This window comes from Zingiber officinale, chromosome 2A, assembly GCF_018446385.1.
Source record: "Zingiber officinale cultivar Zhangliang chromosome 2A, Zo_v1.1, whole genome shotgun sequence".
NCBI classification, from domain to species: Eukaryota; Viridiplantae; Streptophyta; class Magnoliopsida; order Zingiberales; family Zingiberaceae; genus Zingiber; species Zingiber officinale.
Window position 1 is genome coordinate 104,637,408 of NC_055988.1, and position 18,840 is coordinate 104,656,247.

The 18,840-nt window shown below is 36.7% G+C and overlaps 1 protein-coding gene and 1 pseudogene across 1 annotated transcript; one reads left to right on the top strand and one right to left on the bottom strand.

Annotated features, from left to right (window-relative positions):
- LOC122043866 overlaps positions 1-16,859 on the top strand; it is a 37,664-nt pseudogene extending 20,805 nt beyond the window's left edge.
- A 604-nt stretch (positions 16,860-17,463) lies between these two features.
- LOC122039850 (heavy metal-associated isoprenylated plant protein 4-like) lies at positions 17,464-18,840 on the bottom strand. Its single transcript, XM_042599271.1, has 4 exons — positions 18,673-18,840; positions 18,440-18,597; positions 18,275-18,359; positions 17,464-18,188 (listed from the first exon to the last, which is right to left on the bottom strand). Exons 1-4 carry the CDS (start codon positions 18,776-18,778, stop codon positions 17,533-17,535), a joined length of 1,005 nt encoding a protein of 334 aa, XP_042455205.1. The 5' UTR covers positions 18,779-18,840; the 3' UTR covers positions 17,464-17,532.

Consider the following 18,840-nt stretch of genomic DNA (forward strand, 5'->3'; position numbering starts at 1 on the left):
TTAGGTTGCCTAACAACCCTCCGACTACGACAAGGCACTTTCTGTAATTGTGTATCATTTGTGATACGTGTTGCAGTTTCCTTATGGTATCTCATCTTGTACATTTGGTACTAGATTAGACATCCCTTTTATTATTTCCTTAAGAACAAATTTTCTTATGGGCACATGGTTTATTACATAGTCCTTTTCTAAAAATCGGTCATTGATGCTAACAATGACCTTCTGATTTTTAAGACTATAAACCTACTTTCATTTCACTAGGATAACCCACAAACAAGTGAATTCCTGTCCAACTTATCATTGTCTCTCTTCTGCATATGTGCTGGATTACCCGAATCCGAATATGCTTCGAAATAGGCTTACGTCTATTCAGCAATTCTATATGAGTAGAGAGTTCTGACTTTAGAATGTACTATATTCACTCCCGTTTCCAGAGTATATCCTTAAAATGATTTTGATAATATTCTTAATAACTCATCAATCTACTTATTTCCATAAGAGTCCTATACCTTCCTTTTCCTACACCATTCTGTTGGGGTGTACCAGGTGCAGTTAGTTGGGATTCAATCCCTACTTCTGATAAATGACTCCTAAATTCTCCCAAGAGGTACTTGCCACTACGATCTTATCGTAGTGTCTTGATACTTTTATTTTGTCGTTTCTCCACATCAGCCTCGTACTCTTTGAACTAATCAAAGCACTTAGACTTGCGGCACATCAAGCAAATATATCCGTATCTCAAATAGTTGTCTATAAAATAGATGAAATATTTGAAACAACCTCTTGCCTGGATGCTCATAGGATCACACAAATCAGAATGAACCAATTCCAATATATCTTTGACTCCATACCCCTTAGACTTAAAAGCTTCTTGGTTATTTTTCCTTCCAAGTAAGACTCGTAGGTTGGAAAAATTTTCACTACTAATGAACCCAAAAGTTCATCAGCTACCAATGAATCCTACTCAAGTTAATATAACCTAGCCTTAGAAGCTAAAGATATAATTGGTTCATTTTCGAAGGTTACTTTCTCTTAAAGTTAGAAGATGTGTTACTAATTTCCATTTGTTGCATCGTGAGAGTTATTGGATTTATAAATTGCCAACCAACGTACCAGAATAGATAACTTCCCTCTTTTTCTTAATAACAACTTTGTTATTTAAAAGAGGCAGAATATCAAATTCTTTGAATAGTTTAGAAACTGAAAACTAGTTCTTTCTAAACTTGGTACGTAAAGACAATTACTCAAAAATCCATGTTTTATTCTTATCAAAAGATAAACATCTCCCACTGCAACAGCTACCATTTTTCCAGTAGTGCCCATGTAGACGGTGTTTTAATTTTCATTTAGTTGTCAGGTTTCCTGGAACCCTGCAATGAATTGCGGACATGATTAATGGCATCTGTATCTACACTCCAGGTTCTGGTAGATAACACCACTAAACATGTTTCAACTAATGAATTAAATACACCTATATTGTTCTTAGTTCTAAGAAGACAGTCTACCTTAATGTCCAAGTCCTATTTCCAATCATTACAATTGGGATTACTAAGTCTTTCTTATAGTATGATTACTAGGGGATTGACAAACATTTTAAATCCTAAGAATCACAAAAATACTTGGTCAAGATCAACTCCTTAAAAATCTCCATGAATTTTGTATGCCACGATAGTGTGGACGTATACAAAATCGAAGAGGAGATTTTATTCATTAATTTTATTATCTCGTCAACTTTACTTTATGACGAATAAAATTAATAGTTGATCTGTCTTTGATCAAATATTTGGTCAAAAACTTTTGAATTTAAAAAATATTGATTCCTCAAACAATATTATTTAAATTCACCAACACCTCAAACACCGTGAATTTTGCATGCCACGTTAGTGTGGACGTATACAAATTCAACATTTGTAAAAGGAGGGTTTTAACCCATTAATTTTATTATCTTGTCAACCTAACTTTTTGACAAATAAAATTAATAGTTGGTATCATTTGGTCACACAAATAATAGCAGTGACTCCGATGGGGAGGATACTATTAGATGTGTCTAAGTGTATACCATTACTTGACACTAAGTCCATTAATAAGATTATGCCCCTTCCGTTGGGGAAGATCACACGCTCTTAATTAACTTCCTATAGTCATCCAAAAATGGAAGTCTGTTCTAGTGATCCACAAACAAGCTCATCCGTTATGGAGGAAGGCACTCAGAGCCAACGCGCAAGCTTGTTTGCATCACTTACAAACCAGTAATGGAGACCATGGGATTTACTTAAAAATCCCTCTCCCACTTTGTTATTTATAAACGAGGAATTTTAACTATGCTAGCCTACTAAATATGTAAACTAACATGCACACACAGCACAATATAAAAGCAATAAATAGAAAATCTAATTTTCAACTATTATGGCTTTTATCTCTTGTTGTCCTCCGTGTGTTGTCATCCCAAGCTGCTGCCATATTTGGCCACTGCCACCGGGTCTAGCTGTCGCAGCTCTGGTCCTTAGAAAGTTCCACGCTTTGCAAGATTCGATCCGCGACATAAATAGAATTTTACATTTTGATCCTATATTCCTCGAAGGAATGTACATGTAAACTAGATCGAACATAAAATAAAATTTACATCCATCGATCCTATATTCCATAAAAGGAATGTACATGTAACTAGATCAAAATAAAATCCTAATAAAACTAAATACAGCTCCTGCTGTATTTTATAATACAATCATGCACACACAATAAAATGCCCTTGACATGTCCAAGGGTCCAATCACACACATAATAACTATAAGCCATAATAGTTGGATCATGCATCCACAAAGTTAGCACATCCTACTATTAACCTGCCTAAATTATGTATGACATGTGCATAATTAAACTAATACCAAATACACAGAGGCAAAACCCTAGCTCTGATACCAATTGTTGGTTGCTACTCGGAAAACCTAGAGGTTCCACTGTACAAAAATTTTGTACAAAGGTCTGAACCTTTTCCTAGCTACCATGTGTTCTTTTAAATTAAATTTTGGATCGCCTGCGGAACTTAACACGTTTGATCCAAAACTTAATCTATTCGTTCTTTTAGGTTTTTACTTGGGTCTCCTGCGGAACTTAACACGTTCGACCCAAATCGCCTTAAGTTATTAATTCCATTAAATATTAATTTCCATAATTGGTTCCCAGTACTGACGTGGCGAGGCACATGGCCTTCTTGAATATGGGAGCAACCACCACCGACTAGACAAAACCTTTTATAGAAAGCTAATATTTAATTTCCTAAAATAACTTTAGGTTAACCGAAAAGAACAATCAAATCACAAGGATAAATAAAACAAAAGAACACATCATCGAAAAAAATATTCGAAATACTAGAACGTAAGTCTATTGTATTTGGTATTATTTTCATAAATAACTAGTATGATGCAGAAAAGGAAAAACTACTAGTTATACCTTCTAGAAAGACCTCTTGATCTTCTATCGTATTCCTCTTCTAACCTCGGACGTTGTGTGGGCAACGATCTTCCGAGATGAGAAACCACCAACCACCTTCTTCTCCTCCTAGCTAGGTTCGGCCACAAAGAAAGAAGCTTCACCAAGGAAGAAAATCAAAACACTAACCAAGCTCCAAGAGATGCTCGCTTCCTCTCCTTCTTCTTCTTCTTCTCCAAGTAGTATCCGGCCACCACAAGAACTCCAAGGAAAGAGAGGGGTTCGGCCACCACAAGAGGAAGAGAGGGAAAGGATGGCCGGCCACACCAAGGAACAAAAAAGGGAGAGAAATAATAGAGGTTGTATCTCATGAAGGTACCCTCACCCCTTCTTTTATATTCCTTGGCCTAGGCAAATTAGGAAATTTAATTATAATAAAATTTTCTTAATTTCCTTGACATGATTTAATTGAGAAAAATAAAATAAAATTTCTCCAATTAAATTCAAGTGGTCGGCCACATCATGAAGAACAAATTGGACAAGTTTCAATCAACAATTAAAACTTCCTAATTTGTTTCCGGAAATTTTAAAATTAAAATTTCTCTTCAAAAATCTCTTCATGGTTGATAAAAAGAAATTTCCATAATTTTAATTTTACAACATGTGAATAATTTTTAAAGAGAAAATAAAATATCTCACCAATCTACAAATAAGGAAAGAGATATAATCTCTTTCTTTAATCTATTGTAGATCTTTTACAAGAGAGATATTTTAATTTTAATTCTCTTTAATAAATTATATCTTCCACATAATAAAAATTAAAATTAAATTTCCTTTTTAATTTAATTTGGCCGGCCCCCACTAGCTTGGGTTCAAGCTAGGGTCGGCAACCCAATCTTATACCTAGCTTGGCCGACCCCCTACTGGTGGGTATAGAAGGTGGGTATAGGTGGGTATAGTACTCTATAAATAAGAGGCTACGATAAGGACCGAGAGGAGGAATTGGTTTTGGTCTCCCGATAAAATTAAGCATCCCGTGTTCGCCCCGAACACACAACTTAATTTTATCAATAATAATTCATTCCACTAGATAACTATTATTGAACTACCGCACCAATCCCAAATTACATTTTGGGCTCCTTCTTATTATGAGTGTGTTAGTCTCCCTGTGTTTAAGATATCGAATGTCCACTAATTAAGTGAGTTACTGACAACTCATTTAATTAATATCTTAGTCCAAGAGTAGTACCACTCAACCTTATTATCATGTCGGACTAAGTCCACCTGCAGGGTTTAACATGACAATCCTTATGAGCTCCTCTTGAGGACATTATCAACCTAGTATCTCTAGGACACAGTTTCCTTCTATAATCAACAACACACACTATAAGTGATACTATTTCCCAACTTATCGGGCTTATTGATTTATCGAACTTAATCTCACCCATTGATAAATTAAAGAAATAAATATCAAATATATGTGCTTGTTATTATATTAGGATTAAGAGCACACACTTCCATAATAACTGAGGTCTTTGTTTCTTTATAAAGTTAGTATAAAAGAAACGACCTCAAATGGTCCTACTCAATACACTCTGAGTGTACTAGTGTAATTATACAGTCAAGATAAACTGATACCTAATTACACTACGACCTTCTAATGGTTTGTTCCTTTCCATTTTGGTTGTGAGCTACTGTTTATAATTTATAAGGAACTGATAACATGATCTTCTGTGTGTGGCACCACACATCATGTTATCTACAATATAAATTAATTGAGCAACTACATTTATCATAAATGTAGACATTTGACCAATGTGATTCTTATTTCTATATAAATGTTTATACCAAAAGCTAGGCTTTTAGTATACACTCTAACAAGTCTCTTCTTTAGCTCTTGGAAACTCTGCTCACATTTGTCTGACCATTCAAACTTCTTGTCCTTCCTCATTAGGGCTGTTAGTGGAGAAGCTACCTTGGAAAAGTCCTCCATAAATTTTCTGTAATACCCAGCTAAACCAAGGAAACTTCTGATCTCTCTAATGTTCTTGGGCCTATGTCAATTATTGACTGCCTCTATCTTGGCAAGATCCACTTGGATGCCTTCTTTAGAAATAATGTGACCTAAAAACGCCACCTGATTTAACCAGAACTCGCACTTCGAGAATTTGGCATAAAGTTGTTTTTGCTGTAGGGTCTGCAGGACTATTCTCAAGTGCGTGTCATGCTCCTCTGAGGTTCTAGAATAGACTAGAATATCGTCGATGAATACGATGATAAATTTGTCAAGGTATTCTCTGAACACTCTATTCATCAAGTCCATGAAGACTGCAGGTGCATTAGTCACACCAAAAGGCATGACTACGAACTCATAGTGTCCGTATCTGGTCCTGAAAGCTGTTTTGGGTATATCACTTTCCTTCACTTTCAACTGATGGTACCCAGAGTGCAAGTCTATCTTGGAGAACACTGTTGCCCCTTTCAATTGATCAAATAAGTCGTCGATTCTGGGCTGTGGGCACTTGTTCTTGATTGTCACTTGATTCAGAGCCCTATAATCTATGCACATCCGCATAGATCCATCCTTCTTCTTGACAAACAACACAGGAGCTCCCCATGGTGAATGACTAGGGCGGATGAAGCCTTTGTCAAGTAGTTCCTGAAGTTGTTCTTGTAACTCTTTCAGCTCTATTGGAGACATGTGGTATGGAGCTTTTGAAATTGTACCGGTACTAGGAACCAATTCAATTTCAAACTCTACTTCTCTGTTGGGATGTAATACCCCGGTTCTGAGATTCTGGTTAAATATGACTTAAAAGGTTAGATGGTACTATCCATATCACCAAGGTGCACCTTCCTTTTCGGAAGCCCAAACTTAAGAACTCCAAAGTTAAGCGTGCTTGGCTTGGAGAAATCTGAGGATGGGTGACCTCCTGGGAAGTTTTCCAGGGTGCGTGCGAGTGAGGACAAAGCACACTGAAAGGACCTCCGGTGGTCTGTGGAGCTAGTCATCAAACCGATAGGTAATTCTGGTGTCGTTTCTGGTTCGGTCCAGGTGGGGCCCGCCCGGGTCGGGGCGTTACAGATGGTATCAGAGTGGCCTTGCGACCGTGAGTGCGCCTGTGGTAGGAGCACCCAGGGCACCACCTAGCGAGGGAGATTCTGGGATTTGTTTGTGGTGTGATTTGTGGTTACACAACGAGGACGTTGTATCTTTAAGTGGGGGTGATTGTAATACCCCGGTTCTGAGATTCTGGTTAAATATGACTTAAAAGGTTAGATGGTACTATCCATATCACCAAGGTGCACCTTCCTTTTCGGAAGCCCAAACTTAAGAACTCCAAAGTTAAGCGTGCTTGGCTTGGAGAAATCTGAGGATGGGTGATCTCCTGGGAAGTTTTCCAGGGTGCGTGCGAGTGAGGACAAAGCATGCTGAAAGGACCTCCGGTGGTCTGTGGAGCTAGTCATCAAACCGATAGGTAATTCTGGTGTCTTTTCTGGTTCGGTCCAGGTGGGGCCCGCCCGGGCCGGGGCGTTACATGGGAGGTAGTCCAGGTAGCTCTTCTGGAAATATCTCTGGATACTCACAGACTACCCGAACATATTCCTGCTTGGGTCTTTCTTGTTCTTCTGCATTCACAATGTACGCAAGAAAACCAGTATACCCTTTAGCTAACATTTGGTGAGCTGTGAGGGAAGAGAGGAATTTCTGGGTCTTCCTCTTCGACACTCCCGTAAACTCAAAGGATGGGAGGGTCTGACTCGTTCTTTCTCTGTACTTACTAGCTCTGGGCAGAGACGAGCTAGCCTATTGAATCTTTTAACTGCTTCTTCCACTGTCAGGTCACCTTGTTTGAATTCTATAAACTTCTCATAATATTTATTGGTAATCCGTCGGCGGAAGAATTCTTCGTAAAACTCTGTCTCGAAGTCAGCCCAGCTCATCTGATTGACTGCTCTCTTGCTCTTAACTCTCTCTCCCACCACATATGAGCATTTCCTGATAGGCAGAAAGAGACACACTTGACATTCTCGGCTTCTGGCCAGTCAAGAAGCTCCATGGTGCTCTCCAGTGTCTTGAACCAAGCCTGAGCATCCCAGGGCTCAGTCGTGCTTGAGAAACTTTCTGGCTTCAACTTCAGCCACTGTATCAGGTATGCTTCTTGTCTCCTAGGTGCTGTGACGACTTCCAGGGCGTTTGGTGGGACTTCAGTCACCACTAGAGTCTCCACGTTTACAGTTGGGGGAGTGGTAGGAACTGACTGCTGATTAGCCATCAGATTGACAATCACTTATTGCTGCTGCTACTTGTCTCTGGAGTTGAGCAACAACTTCAAAAAGATTGGTCTCAGTTATTCTGGGCTCCTCGTTCTCCTGAGCTCGGTTCTCAGTACAAGTGGTACGGGGACGCCCTCTTCTTGACATCTCATTATGCAGAGGGAAAACTTGAAATCATCACTATACTTTCTAGATATATCTTACTTAAGCATGATTCTTGACTGTAAACACATATGCGCAGGTACTTCTAAACATTTCTCTATACTGCAAGCACTAAAGGAAAAGCATAAAAGAAAGTATAAATACATTCTTACTTGAAGACGACAAGGCTGGTGCTGATGTGTGATGCTGGAGAATAGGAACTGCTCTGATACCAACTTGTGACGCCCGCCCTTCTTACTACTACTCTCTAAAGGTGACCGTTACTTAACTACTATAGATCCTTACTTAACTAGTATAGCAAACTGTACATTATTATTTTTTTCAGAAAACTTAAAATTTCGACAGAGTATCTGCAGTACAGCAGGACTAAAATACAATACAATACTGACAGTACATATAACTCATAATAGCAGAAAACATATGAAACTATATCTCAATGCAATCACACAAATATCTACTTACTAAACAGAATTCATCGTAGCATGCAATCTAAAATATGAATAATCTCAAATGACATGGTGTATAGGTACAATCTCAAATGGTCTAAAATACAGAATATCTTAATAAATTCATATGCTAAATCCCAAGGTCTCCATAGTCCAGGCATCACACACCCATCCACACCTCCTTGTCGTCTTCCTTTGCTACAACTTTTCCTTTCTTTTATCTGCAGTAAGAAGAAATGCAAACTATAAGCGAATGCTTAGTAAGCGCTGTCTAACTCACAAAAACTCGGATATGCATGTATACAAGAAGAACTAGAAACTGAATGATTTAAAAGAAAACATATATAACTGCTCATGTTAAAAGTACTGAAACTAGGAAATAAATCTGCTCATGCATATTCAATAGCAAGCACTAAAATTTTCATACTCATGATATACAAGGACAAAACTGCATACTGGAAGATAAGGCTAATCATGCTCAATAAACTAATCAGGAAACAAATAAAACTAATACGACATGCTTCGAATTAAAAGAAACTAAACTTGCTGACTCTAAACATAAGTGAAACTTGTTTCATTTGTTCCAAAAACTTATACTTTATTACTTCAAAATAATAATAAACTTCTCTGGGCCCAGGCTTAGTACCAATGTGTGCTCCCTAATAGGGACTATGGTAGCTAGTCACCAGTCCTACGAGGGTAAAGACCTTGGTCTTACCAGGTCCAAGACCTTGGAATTGGTCACCTGGATTTGTTTAACGACAACCTTGGAAGTCGGGTACTAGCCTCTTTAAAATAAAATACTTGTTATCTTTTAATATTCTTACAATAAAATGCCTTGGCATTTCTTTGAGCACTTGGTGTTCTGCTGATCTCAATTCTTAAAATTTAGGAATCCTATCAAGACCTTGGTCTTTTCTTACTTATAGCTAGTCATAATCCCCTAAAAAGGTTTAATAGAACACATAATTATTCCACTAAAATACATGGCTGCTCATGCTTGTTAAAATAGCAAATGAAAACTAAAGAAATTGCTCATGTATATCTATTGTTACACAAAGAAAAACTAGGAAATACTGCTCGTGCACATCTAACAACAAAGGAAATACACATGCTTATCTGATAGCACATGGGAAACTACTCATGTTCACAAACAGCAAAGCAAAGAGGAACTGCTCGTGCTCGCAAACAGCAAAAGGGGAATTAAACGGCAAAGGAAATAAGCAAAAATCTGCTCGTGCAGATTCATAGCATATGAAGGTCTAAACAGCAGAGAAAAAGAACTACTCGTGCACTGCTATAAAAATATAAAAACTGCACAACAAAACTAAAAGTAAGCTCCTCTATTCATGCCGCTTTTTATGGCACAATTCAAGCTAAAACCTGCTACTACACAAGCGAAAAATCTGTACTACTACAAAATCTATTCACTCCCTTTCATGCACGTATATAGCAAAAGAAATCCGGACTGGAACAAGCTCCAAGAGGGGCTGTTCTAAGCTCCAATAGAGTTGTTCGTGCTTGCTGCAAACACAAGGAAATCTAAGTTTGATATGTTAACTTCAAGGGTTGTTCTTTTCAGGTTTAACAGAAAAACCTATAGCAGAAATGCTATAATCCATACGGTAAGATCAAACCACATGTATAAGGAACTATTAGCGGAAGACCACTACATATCAAACCTAATATCAAACCTAAACAATTCCCCTCTTGTATCCTTAATGAAACTCACGGCAGAGACTTTTAAAAACCATTCATCTTCACGGCATACTAAAAAAAAATACAAGGAAACACCAAATCAAGTTCGGAACTATTCTTACCGTGGGTGAGTAGCAACTTACCGATGTGTTCTTGAACTTACAACCGAAAAGGAGACTTCTGATGCTTCTAGGGTTTCGGAGGCTTGCGGATCTCGGCCTCTTCCACGTGTATATCGTTCCTTCTTGACGAGAGGAGCTTGGATCCGAGAAGAGCTCGCGGAGTTAGCCACTCGCTGGCCGCCGGAATAAAACCCTAAATCTCCTTCGTTTGTTTTCGCTCGGACAGAAACGTCGTCGTCGCACGCGAGGAAGAAGAGAAAGGTTTCAGGAGAGAAAGGATTTTGCCCGAAAATCACTTAAGTTCTCTCTTATTATACCTAGGGTTCCTGTTTAATGCTATTCCTTAAATATATGTCGCTGCCTATCTGATCAGCATCGTCCGCTTGGACACTTGGTCAGCCGGATTTGCTTAATACTTGGTTCGGCCTGAGGTCGTGGGTTTGAACCTTGGCCAAATTAATTTAATTTTTGAAACTTCCTCCTTTTGGTAAAAATACCAAACGAAATCCAAAAATTACATAAAAATACTCTAAAATTTTTTGAAAATCTCTGGAATATTTCTAAGTCCATGCCAATGCAATAGCAATTCTTTGTTCGATTATTCGATGCGCCCCTCCTGTGCTTGCTACTAAAATCTGCAGCCCAGTGTATGATTCCTGTAGATAAAACTCAGCGAGTTATAAGTATTACTTGATCTACTTCTTTGATGCAGATATTCTGTTAAAATGCAGTTATATCCGAAGATTGTTTCAGCATGCTATGGAAGATTGCAGGCCTAAATCTGTGCTGTTTCATGTCTTATCTTTCTCCATTTGTTTGTTAGATCCAAAGCGATTGGTATTGTCTTCATATCAACCATTTGGAAGCCAGCTTAATCATGGATCATTTATCACTCCTAATTATGATACTGTTATGGGAATGCTGGAGAGACTAGGTATCTTGCCACTTTTGCTGGTGGATCTGGGCAAATATTCTTATTCTAGATATACAGTAATGTTTTTCAAATCCTAGGTTTTGCAGAGCTGGTATTAAACTAGGACGTTTGTAATAATACTTTGAACTTGATGTTATACTAGTTTCTTTCGTTTTTTAATCTTTTCATCTCTCGTCTTACATAGAGTTTGCTTTACTTGCTTTTTTCCATGACGCCTTTCATCTGGTTCTATTTCCCTCCTGTTCTTTTTTTTCTTCAGGTGTTGAGATATTTGGTATTTCAAATAGAAACTTAATGTGTAGCTTAGGTTTGCTGCGAGTAATTTTTAGAAATACGTAATTTAAGAATGAACATGTGAGCCAGCATTTTGTTTTTCAAGTTTAGAAATAATATAGTAGTTCATCTCTCGATATCTATGCTTACATTGTTTCAAAGTACTTGAAAATTTGCCAGTCATCTTGTATTTCTCAGGGCTACTGAATATACATTTCTGCTATTATAGCCAAACCACTATGGAAGCACTGCAGTATGCACTGCCTGGTACTGATAAAACATGTGACTGATAAAAATAAAGAAAATATGAAGAGCTGCACCAAGCTGAAGGCTTACTAGCAATTCGTTTTTCACTAGTATGATTAATCTGTGATCAATGTTCATCTAGTATTTCTAGTGCAAAAAAATTCTAGATTTTGATTCTTTCTGGACTAGTTTTTATCTTATTTCACTCTTTTAATTTGACTTATTCTATTTTTGGTTATAAATCCTATGCAAGAGGCTTAAAGATGTTGTTTGAGGTACTTTTTTCAAATCATTAAAAATATTTCTCTCTCCTCTATGTTCTCTCATCTCCTCTCTTTTAACTTGTACTGAGTTAATTACAAGTTTGTCCATTTAAACATCAATATTAAATTGCTCCAAATCAAACTTCTATAGTCTGAGGCTTTTTTTTTCCATTTTGGCTTTATGTGGGTCCTTATGGATCTCTTCAGTTTTACAAGACTTTCAGTCAATGGTAATCAATAATGATTGAGAAGTCTTGAATTATTACAAGAATTCTGTTTTTTTCCCTTCATATTCATACAACAATATAGTAAATGCTTTTATTGAACACTTTAATCCATTTTGGTCTAGTCTATGCTTTAAACTGTGTGCTGGAAATGTTTGAACATATAAAAATAGTGCCATTAAAAGATCCTTAGAGCATGCGATTAAGTTGAGCTAGATCTTGTAGGTTCCAGAAATTCAGGTAGTAAATGTACGATGCCATCATTCTCAATTTATTTATCTTGCATCACATACTTGATTATTTCTAGAATACTGTCTTGTTCAAATACCACTGGATCGTTGAATCTTAACATTGCACTTGATCTGTATTCTATAGTTAACGCTCCCCTGTGAGTAGTGGTTTTTATTTTCATTAGGCTCCTTGTTTTATCTTTTATCAATGGTTTTGTACATCTTCACTTGCCTTCTTCCCAACAGGTGATTTATTGAAATTGTTGGATGTTTGTTCTTCGGATAGTGCAATGCCGACCACATATGGTAAACTACAGCCTCCTCTTGGAAACCACCGTTTGAAGGTATGACGGTCTCCTGAAATAACCTTTGTTACTTTATCTTGCCAAGGTAAATTTTTTTCTTGTTAAAAATTGTTTAATGTATTTTTATCACTCTATTCATCTGAAAAAATGGAAGCTACTGTCTAATTTTCTGTATCAACACCTTGAAATTTACTTTGCATAGAAGTTCAACATAGTTTCTTTGGAATTCTATTCATATCTGCCATGTGATGTAGATGCTTCAAATTAGAGCTACATTTATCAAATACAAATGGATTTTCTTAATTTTAACAAACTTTTGACTCATACATAAGGATTTGGGTATAATCTGTAATCTATTTTGAATAATGTGTCAAGGATAGCAAGAAGGTAATATGTTTTGTTTTTTGCTAGATTGTGGAGTTTGTTTCTGTTCTGTTGACTCATGGTAGTGAAGCTGTCGAGAAAGAATTGATCCAGCAGGGAGCAGTAAAACTTGTTGTAAACTTATTTTTTGAGTGAGTAATATGTTTTAGTGATTTTGTTAATTCTGGTTAACTTTGAATCTTCTTGTTAAAGGTGGATTCATATTGCAGGTACCCTTTCAACAATTTTTTGCATCATCATGTTGAGAATATTATTGCATCTTGCTTAGAGTGCAAGACAACTTTGCTACTTGAATATATACATTTTGCAGGAGTGTGACATTGTAAGGAAAATTCTTACGGCTGAAAAAAATCCTTTGCTGTTAACAGATTCTACTAAGGTATGGAGCTCATAGTAGTGCTTAGGTTTAAATTTTATGCAAAAAATTCTACTTGAATGTTCATTTTTTACTTCTTTGTGTGTTTGTCTAGCTCTTGAATTTGGTGTGTTAATCTTTGTTTTTTTTTTTAATTCGATCATGTTTCAAATTACAGTATCTGCAGAGGAACAATCACCCCCAAGGATAGGTAGTATAGGTCACATAACACGGATTGCTAACAAGCTTACTCAGTTGGGTAGTAACAACATCACAATCCAGACACACTTGCAGGTCAATCATCTCCAGTTCTAAAAGAGTATAATTTATTAAAACATTTGCCTCATTTTGGTTCATGTTTTATAGGAAAGTAATATTATGGAGTTTGGAATTGTTTAGATGCAAACTGTAAGCTTTATCCTTCTTTTGTAAAATACTTTAATCTTGTTTTCTTAGTTTTTGATATTTATTTAAGTTTCAATGTCTCATAGTATATTATGAAGCGAGAAAATTTGAAGCATACCCTTTTTGGTCGAAAAGAAAAGCAGTAAGCATCATTTTATTTCTTCTTTGTTTGTTAAATTGCTTCTCCATGATGATTTCTGTTATGTTTATAGAGTTGCTACTTGTGTGCATTGTCATACTATTGCTTCTTGCTTCACTGTGGACTTAACTTCAATGAGAAATGCCACAGTTATTTTTACTATTCTGATGATATAATATTGTTCTATCTGCTGATTTTGTTTTTTCTCACTTGCAGGAAAATAGTGAGTGGGTTGATTGGCTTAACAATGTGTTGTCCAAGAGGAATGCCACAGAAAATGTTTATCACTGGTCATGTGGGTAGGGCTCTTAGTCACTGTAGGATGCTTGAACACGATTGTTCCTAGTAATTTTTCTAATGGATCACTTTCCTCAGTTTATTCAATGATACACAAAATAATATTGTGTGGGTAGGGCCCTAAACGTATATTTTTTGGGGCGCATTTGTTTGCCTCATTATATCCTTCACTTGGTTATATAATACACCCAATGTATTTAGTGTGCTTGCTCATCAGTCCAATAACTTGTGACCTGTGACCATATATGTACATGTTGCAAGACTAAATCACTGTGATAGTAAATATATTTAGTAGCAATTAGAGTCCTTATGGTTTTAATCTGTATAGTAAATATATCCTTATGGTCTCTTGCAGGCGCCCAACTACATTACAAGACCATGTTAGAGATAGTGATGATGAGAACTTCCAAGATAAGGATTTTGATGTGGCAGCACTTGCTAGTAGCTTGAGCCAGGCACTTAGGTTGGATACTTATGCTAATGATGACACTGAAGAGGTAAACTATCATGCTTTGTAAGTGAGTTTTGTTCTTAAATGCTCTCTTTTTTATCTTTATTTTGGTGCAAGTAAGCTTAACAGTATGCTTCCCATTATAAATTGTCACCAAAGTCCTGTTTTGGTGTTCTGTTTAGGTATTTGGTGTGTTTCCTCACTTGACATTTCCCATGCTCAAGCAGTCCCTCAACACCTGACTTGTTATGTGCATATGTGGTGGCCTTGAATGGCATATGCTTTGCAATGTTTTCTATTCTTCTGATGCAATTGATGGGAAGGGTTTGGACCAAAAAAAAACTGTAAAGTTGTGCAATATATATAATATAACAATATAAAATAATACCAATTTTAAAATGGCCAAATTTAAATGCACTACTATATTAGAAAAGCTTGGTGATTACGACTATCAATATGTTAAGTATGAGATCATAGGCATGAGCCATTAATCCTTGTAGCTGGTGTCAAATATGCATATACAATGAAATTTAAATTTTTAGTTTTTATCATTTCATTCTATTATTCTATTTCAATTTTTTTGCCACTATATACCCTCGTTAATATTTCATGACTATGCCCTTGTGTATAGTGTTAAGAAATATGCATATTTGTTGCATAAGTTTATTTTATATTATTTCCTAGATTTACTGTTTCTGATTTTATTTTATTTTTTCTTTTTAGCTGAATTTGATATATTGTAGTCCTGGAATGGACCATCCTAAATGAGAAAAACTAAGATGATGCTGACATTACTGAGGATGGAAAGAGTAGCATGAAAGAGACAATCATCAAGGAAACAAACTCCAACCAAATATAGTTCTCTAAATAGATTGATAATGAATAAAATAGAAATTCATAAAACTGCACAATCTTTGTAAGTACTGTCGAAAAAATGGGAAATTTTGGAAGACCAGCATTAAATTAACCTGCATTAAAATGTTTCTTTTGCATTCCCATTATCCACAAGCTCTTAATAATGGAGTTCACTAGGCAATCATGTAATTAATCCACAAGGCACTCACAAGAAACCGCATTAATGATTGTATATGAACAAGAAGGATAAGAAATTTCATTTCACCATTTATATTGTTGGTTTTTATATCCTAGACTCATTTTATTTTGTTCGTTTGGCTGCTGAATGCAGGCTCAAAGATCTTTTCAACGAGACCAGGAGGTATGGTACTTTATCAAGTATTTCTTTTACCCATTCTTAATTTTATTTTTTTACTAATTTGGTACAGATTGGGTTGCATTAGTGGGTTTTTTATTAGGCACAGGTTAGGAAAGGTATATTGTTGCATTATTTTAATTTGATTACCTGTTGCATTTAGTTTTGATCCATTTCCATGTTCCAATATCAAGGCTCTTCAGCATTTAGTTGAATTTGGTCTATTGTTTTAGTGAATGATCACACATCTGATAAGTGATTTTTACAGGATGTTTACTTTGACAATGAATCTGCAGAAGTCGTTGTTTCATCTTTACATCTGGGGGATGGCCATGGCAGGTAACTAACATAAACACTTATAATCAATGGGAGTTAATGTTAACTAGTCTAATGGAGATCCCATCTTGTGCAGCTCTCTGTTTACAAATTCCAACTGGTTTTCTTTCGAAAATGATAGAGGGTTTAACAAATGTTTAACTGATTCTGTCACTTCATCTTCACCAAATTCTGATGGGACATTGCCCAACGTGGATGAAGTAGATAATATGGTGCTTGTTGATGATTCAAATGATACTACAAGATCGATACACGGCTGATCAAGGAGCTGCTTTAGTATCAAATAAGACTATGCTTGTGGGAAATGGTCCTTTTGATGTGCTCAAAGAAGACAATGATAATTCTAGCAAAGGTGAGGATGATAAGTCACTCGGGTGGGTTGAATGGCGGGAGACACCAAGACCTGACGGGCTTGGTAAAATCAAAACTGAAGATATTCCAAATGGCGATATTGAAAGGGACACTGACAAATATGCCATGAATGGAGTTATTGTCAATGCCACTAAGTGTGGAACTTCGTCAAGAGATGAAGACAGACCATGGGGATACTGCAGGACCAACAAAACACCAGTGAAAAAAGTCTACAGGATTCTCTCAAAGGCATTTCACATGGAAGTTTACTGGGATCTGAAATCATCGATACTGATTCAAGTTCTCAACAACCACAAATGAAGTTGTAGTGAGGATACAAAAACATAAGAAAGGTTGCTGAGCACGGTGGGCACTGAAACTATGTTAGATGACACTAGTACAGAAGTGGGTCTAATGATGGTTGCTCCTGTCAGAGATGGCGAGTTGAGTCACACTTGTTGTAACCTCAGTACCTTGTATATATTGGAAGAAAGTTTATTCATGAATACTGACGAATTGTTTTGTTTCCATCCAATATTACCTAATCAGCCAGTTACTGTAAAAACATAGAAGAGAAGGGATAATTTTTCATCCTCGCCATATACTTTTCGCCCTCCAGAGCCTTAGGCCTTAGCACCCCGGCTGTTTTGTTCTGTCTGTTCTGCTAGCTAATTGAACAGAAGGGATTTGGGGATTTTTTGGTGATAAATTCTTATCTTTATTTATTGCTGAAGTTATTGACTGGATTGTTGGGTTATTAATTCTGTTCCTATAAACGCCCAAGACATAAAGTCAGGTTAGCCCTCTAACTGCTAGAAAGTTGTCATTGTTAATCTTAAATGATTGAATCTAGTAGTAAGCGAAATTTATGATTGAATTCAAGCTTAGCAGATTGGTTTGAGGAGCAGCTCGAGCAAGATTATTGAAGATAGCTAGCAACAATCAATGTAAGAATTAACTCTTCAATATCCTTGTGCTCGGAATACATGGCCTTCTACATAACAACACAAGCATTTGGGTCCTCATCAGAGAACCATTGAGGTGCATGAGCGTATTGACTGTAGTAGGGAGGCTTTTGAATGTAGCAGGGAGGACTGTGAATGTAGCAGGGAGCATGAGCATGAGCATGATGAAGGTGATAATGAGGAGTAGCAAAATATTTTTCCTTTAGCTCCCATTTCTTTTCTTCTATTTTCACTTTCATTTTCTTGAATAACTCCTCGATATCCACATCTTTTTCCAGCAGGAAATCTTTCTTCTCCATCTCCACTTCGATCTTTTTGAACAACTCCTCCATCTCGATTTCCAATTCCTTTACCTTCAGCTCCTTCTTCTTCTCCTCTTTCTCCACGCTTATCTTCCTGAATAACTCGTCTATTTCGATCTCTATATCCTTTTCCTTCAGCTCCTGCTTCTTTTTCTCTATTTCCAGCTTGATTTTCTTGAGAAACTCAGCTTTTTTGGCTTTCAGCTTTTCCTTTTCGTCTTTCTTTTCTTCAGCTTTCTTGATTTCTATCTTCGCCTCCACCTTCAGAATCTTTGCGATTTTGTTCGTTTTCTTCTGAATGTACTCGACCAGCTCTTTCTCCTTTATCACGCCGATGATCTTGCAGCTGTTGTCTCCTAAGTTTGTCTCGACCTTGTGAATCTCTGCAAATTAAATTATAATAATAATGCATCAAAGAAATCAATTTCAGAAATACCCTCTGAGTATACTCATTCAAGAAATTCCTTGCCTTTGTGTTTGAGCAACAGAATCTTGAGATCTTGTTCACAATTCTCGCAATGCAAATGAACCTTTATCACTATGATCTTTATTTCCTGATACATAAACAAAATATGAAGTTTTATCTCTCATCATCAAGAATGTGTATAATTTATAATTGCGCCAATTCGATTACTTCTTCTTTCTTTTCTTCTTTGGGCAGGAACTTGGACGATATCAGCTCGACTTTCTTCTTCGTCTTTTTTTCAATCCGTTCCTGAACCTTTTTGACATCGAAGTAGCCTTTGACGATCACTTTCCCGCTTTCAACGTTTATATCGACCTTCTCGACTCCTTTTTCATGTCAACAACAGATTAGCAAAACAAATATGTGCACTTGATACTGCAAGCTATGAATGAAACAGTAACCTGAATTCTGAACGATGTGTTTGTGGACAGCACTCGCACATTCCTTGCAGTGGATGTGGAGTTTGTACTCTGCCACGATCAGTTCTTCGGTTTTCTTCTCGACCATGTTCAGGGTTTAGAAGAAAAGGAGTTCACCATGCGAGTGAATATAAGAAGGTTTGGCTAGCT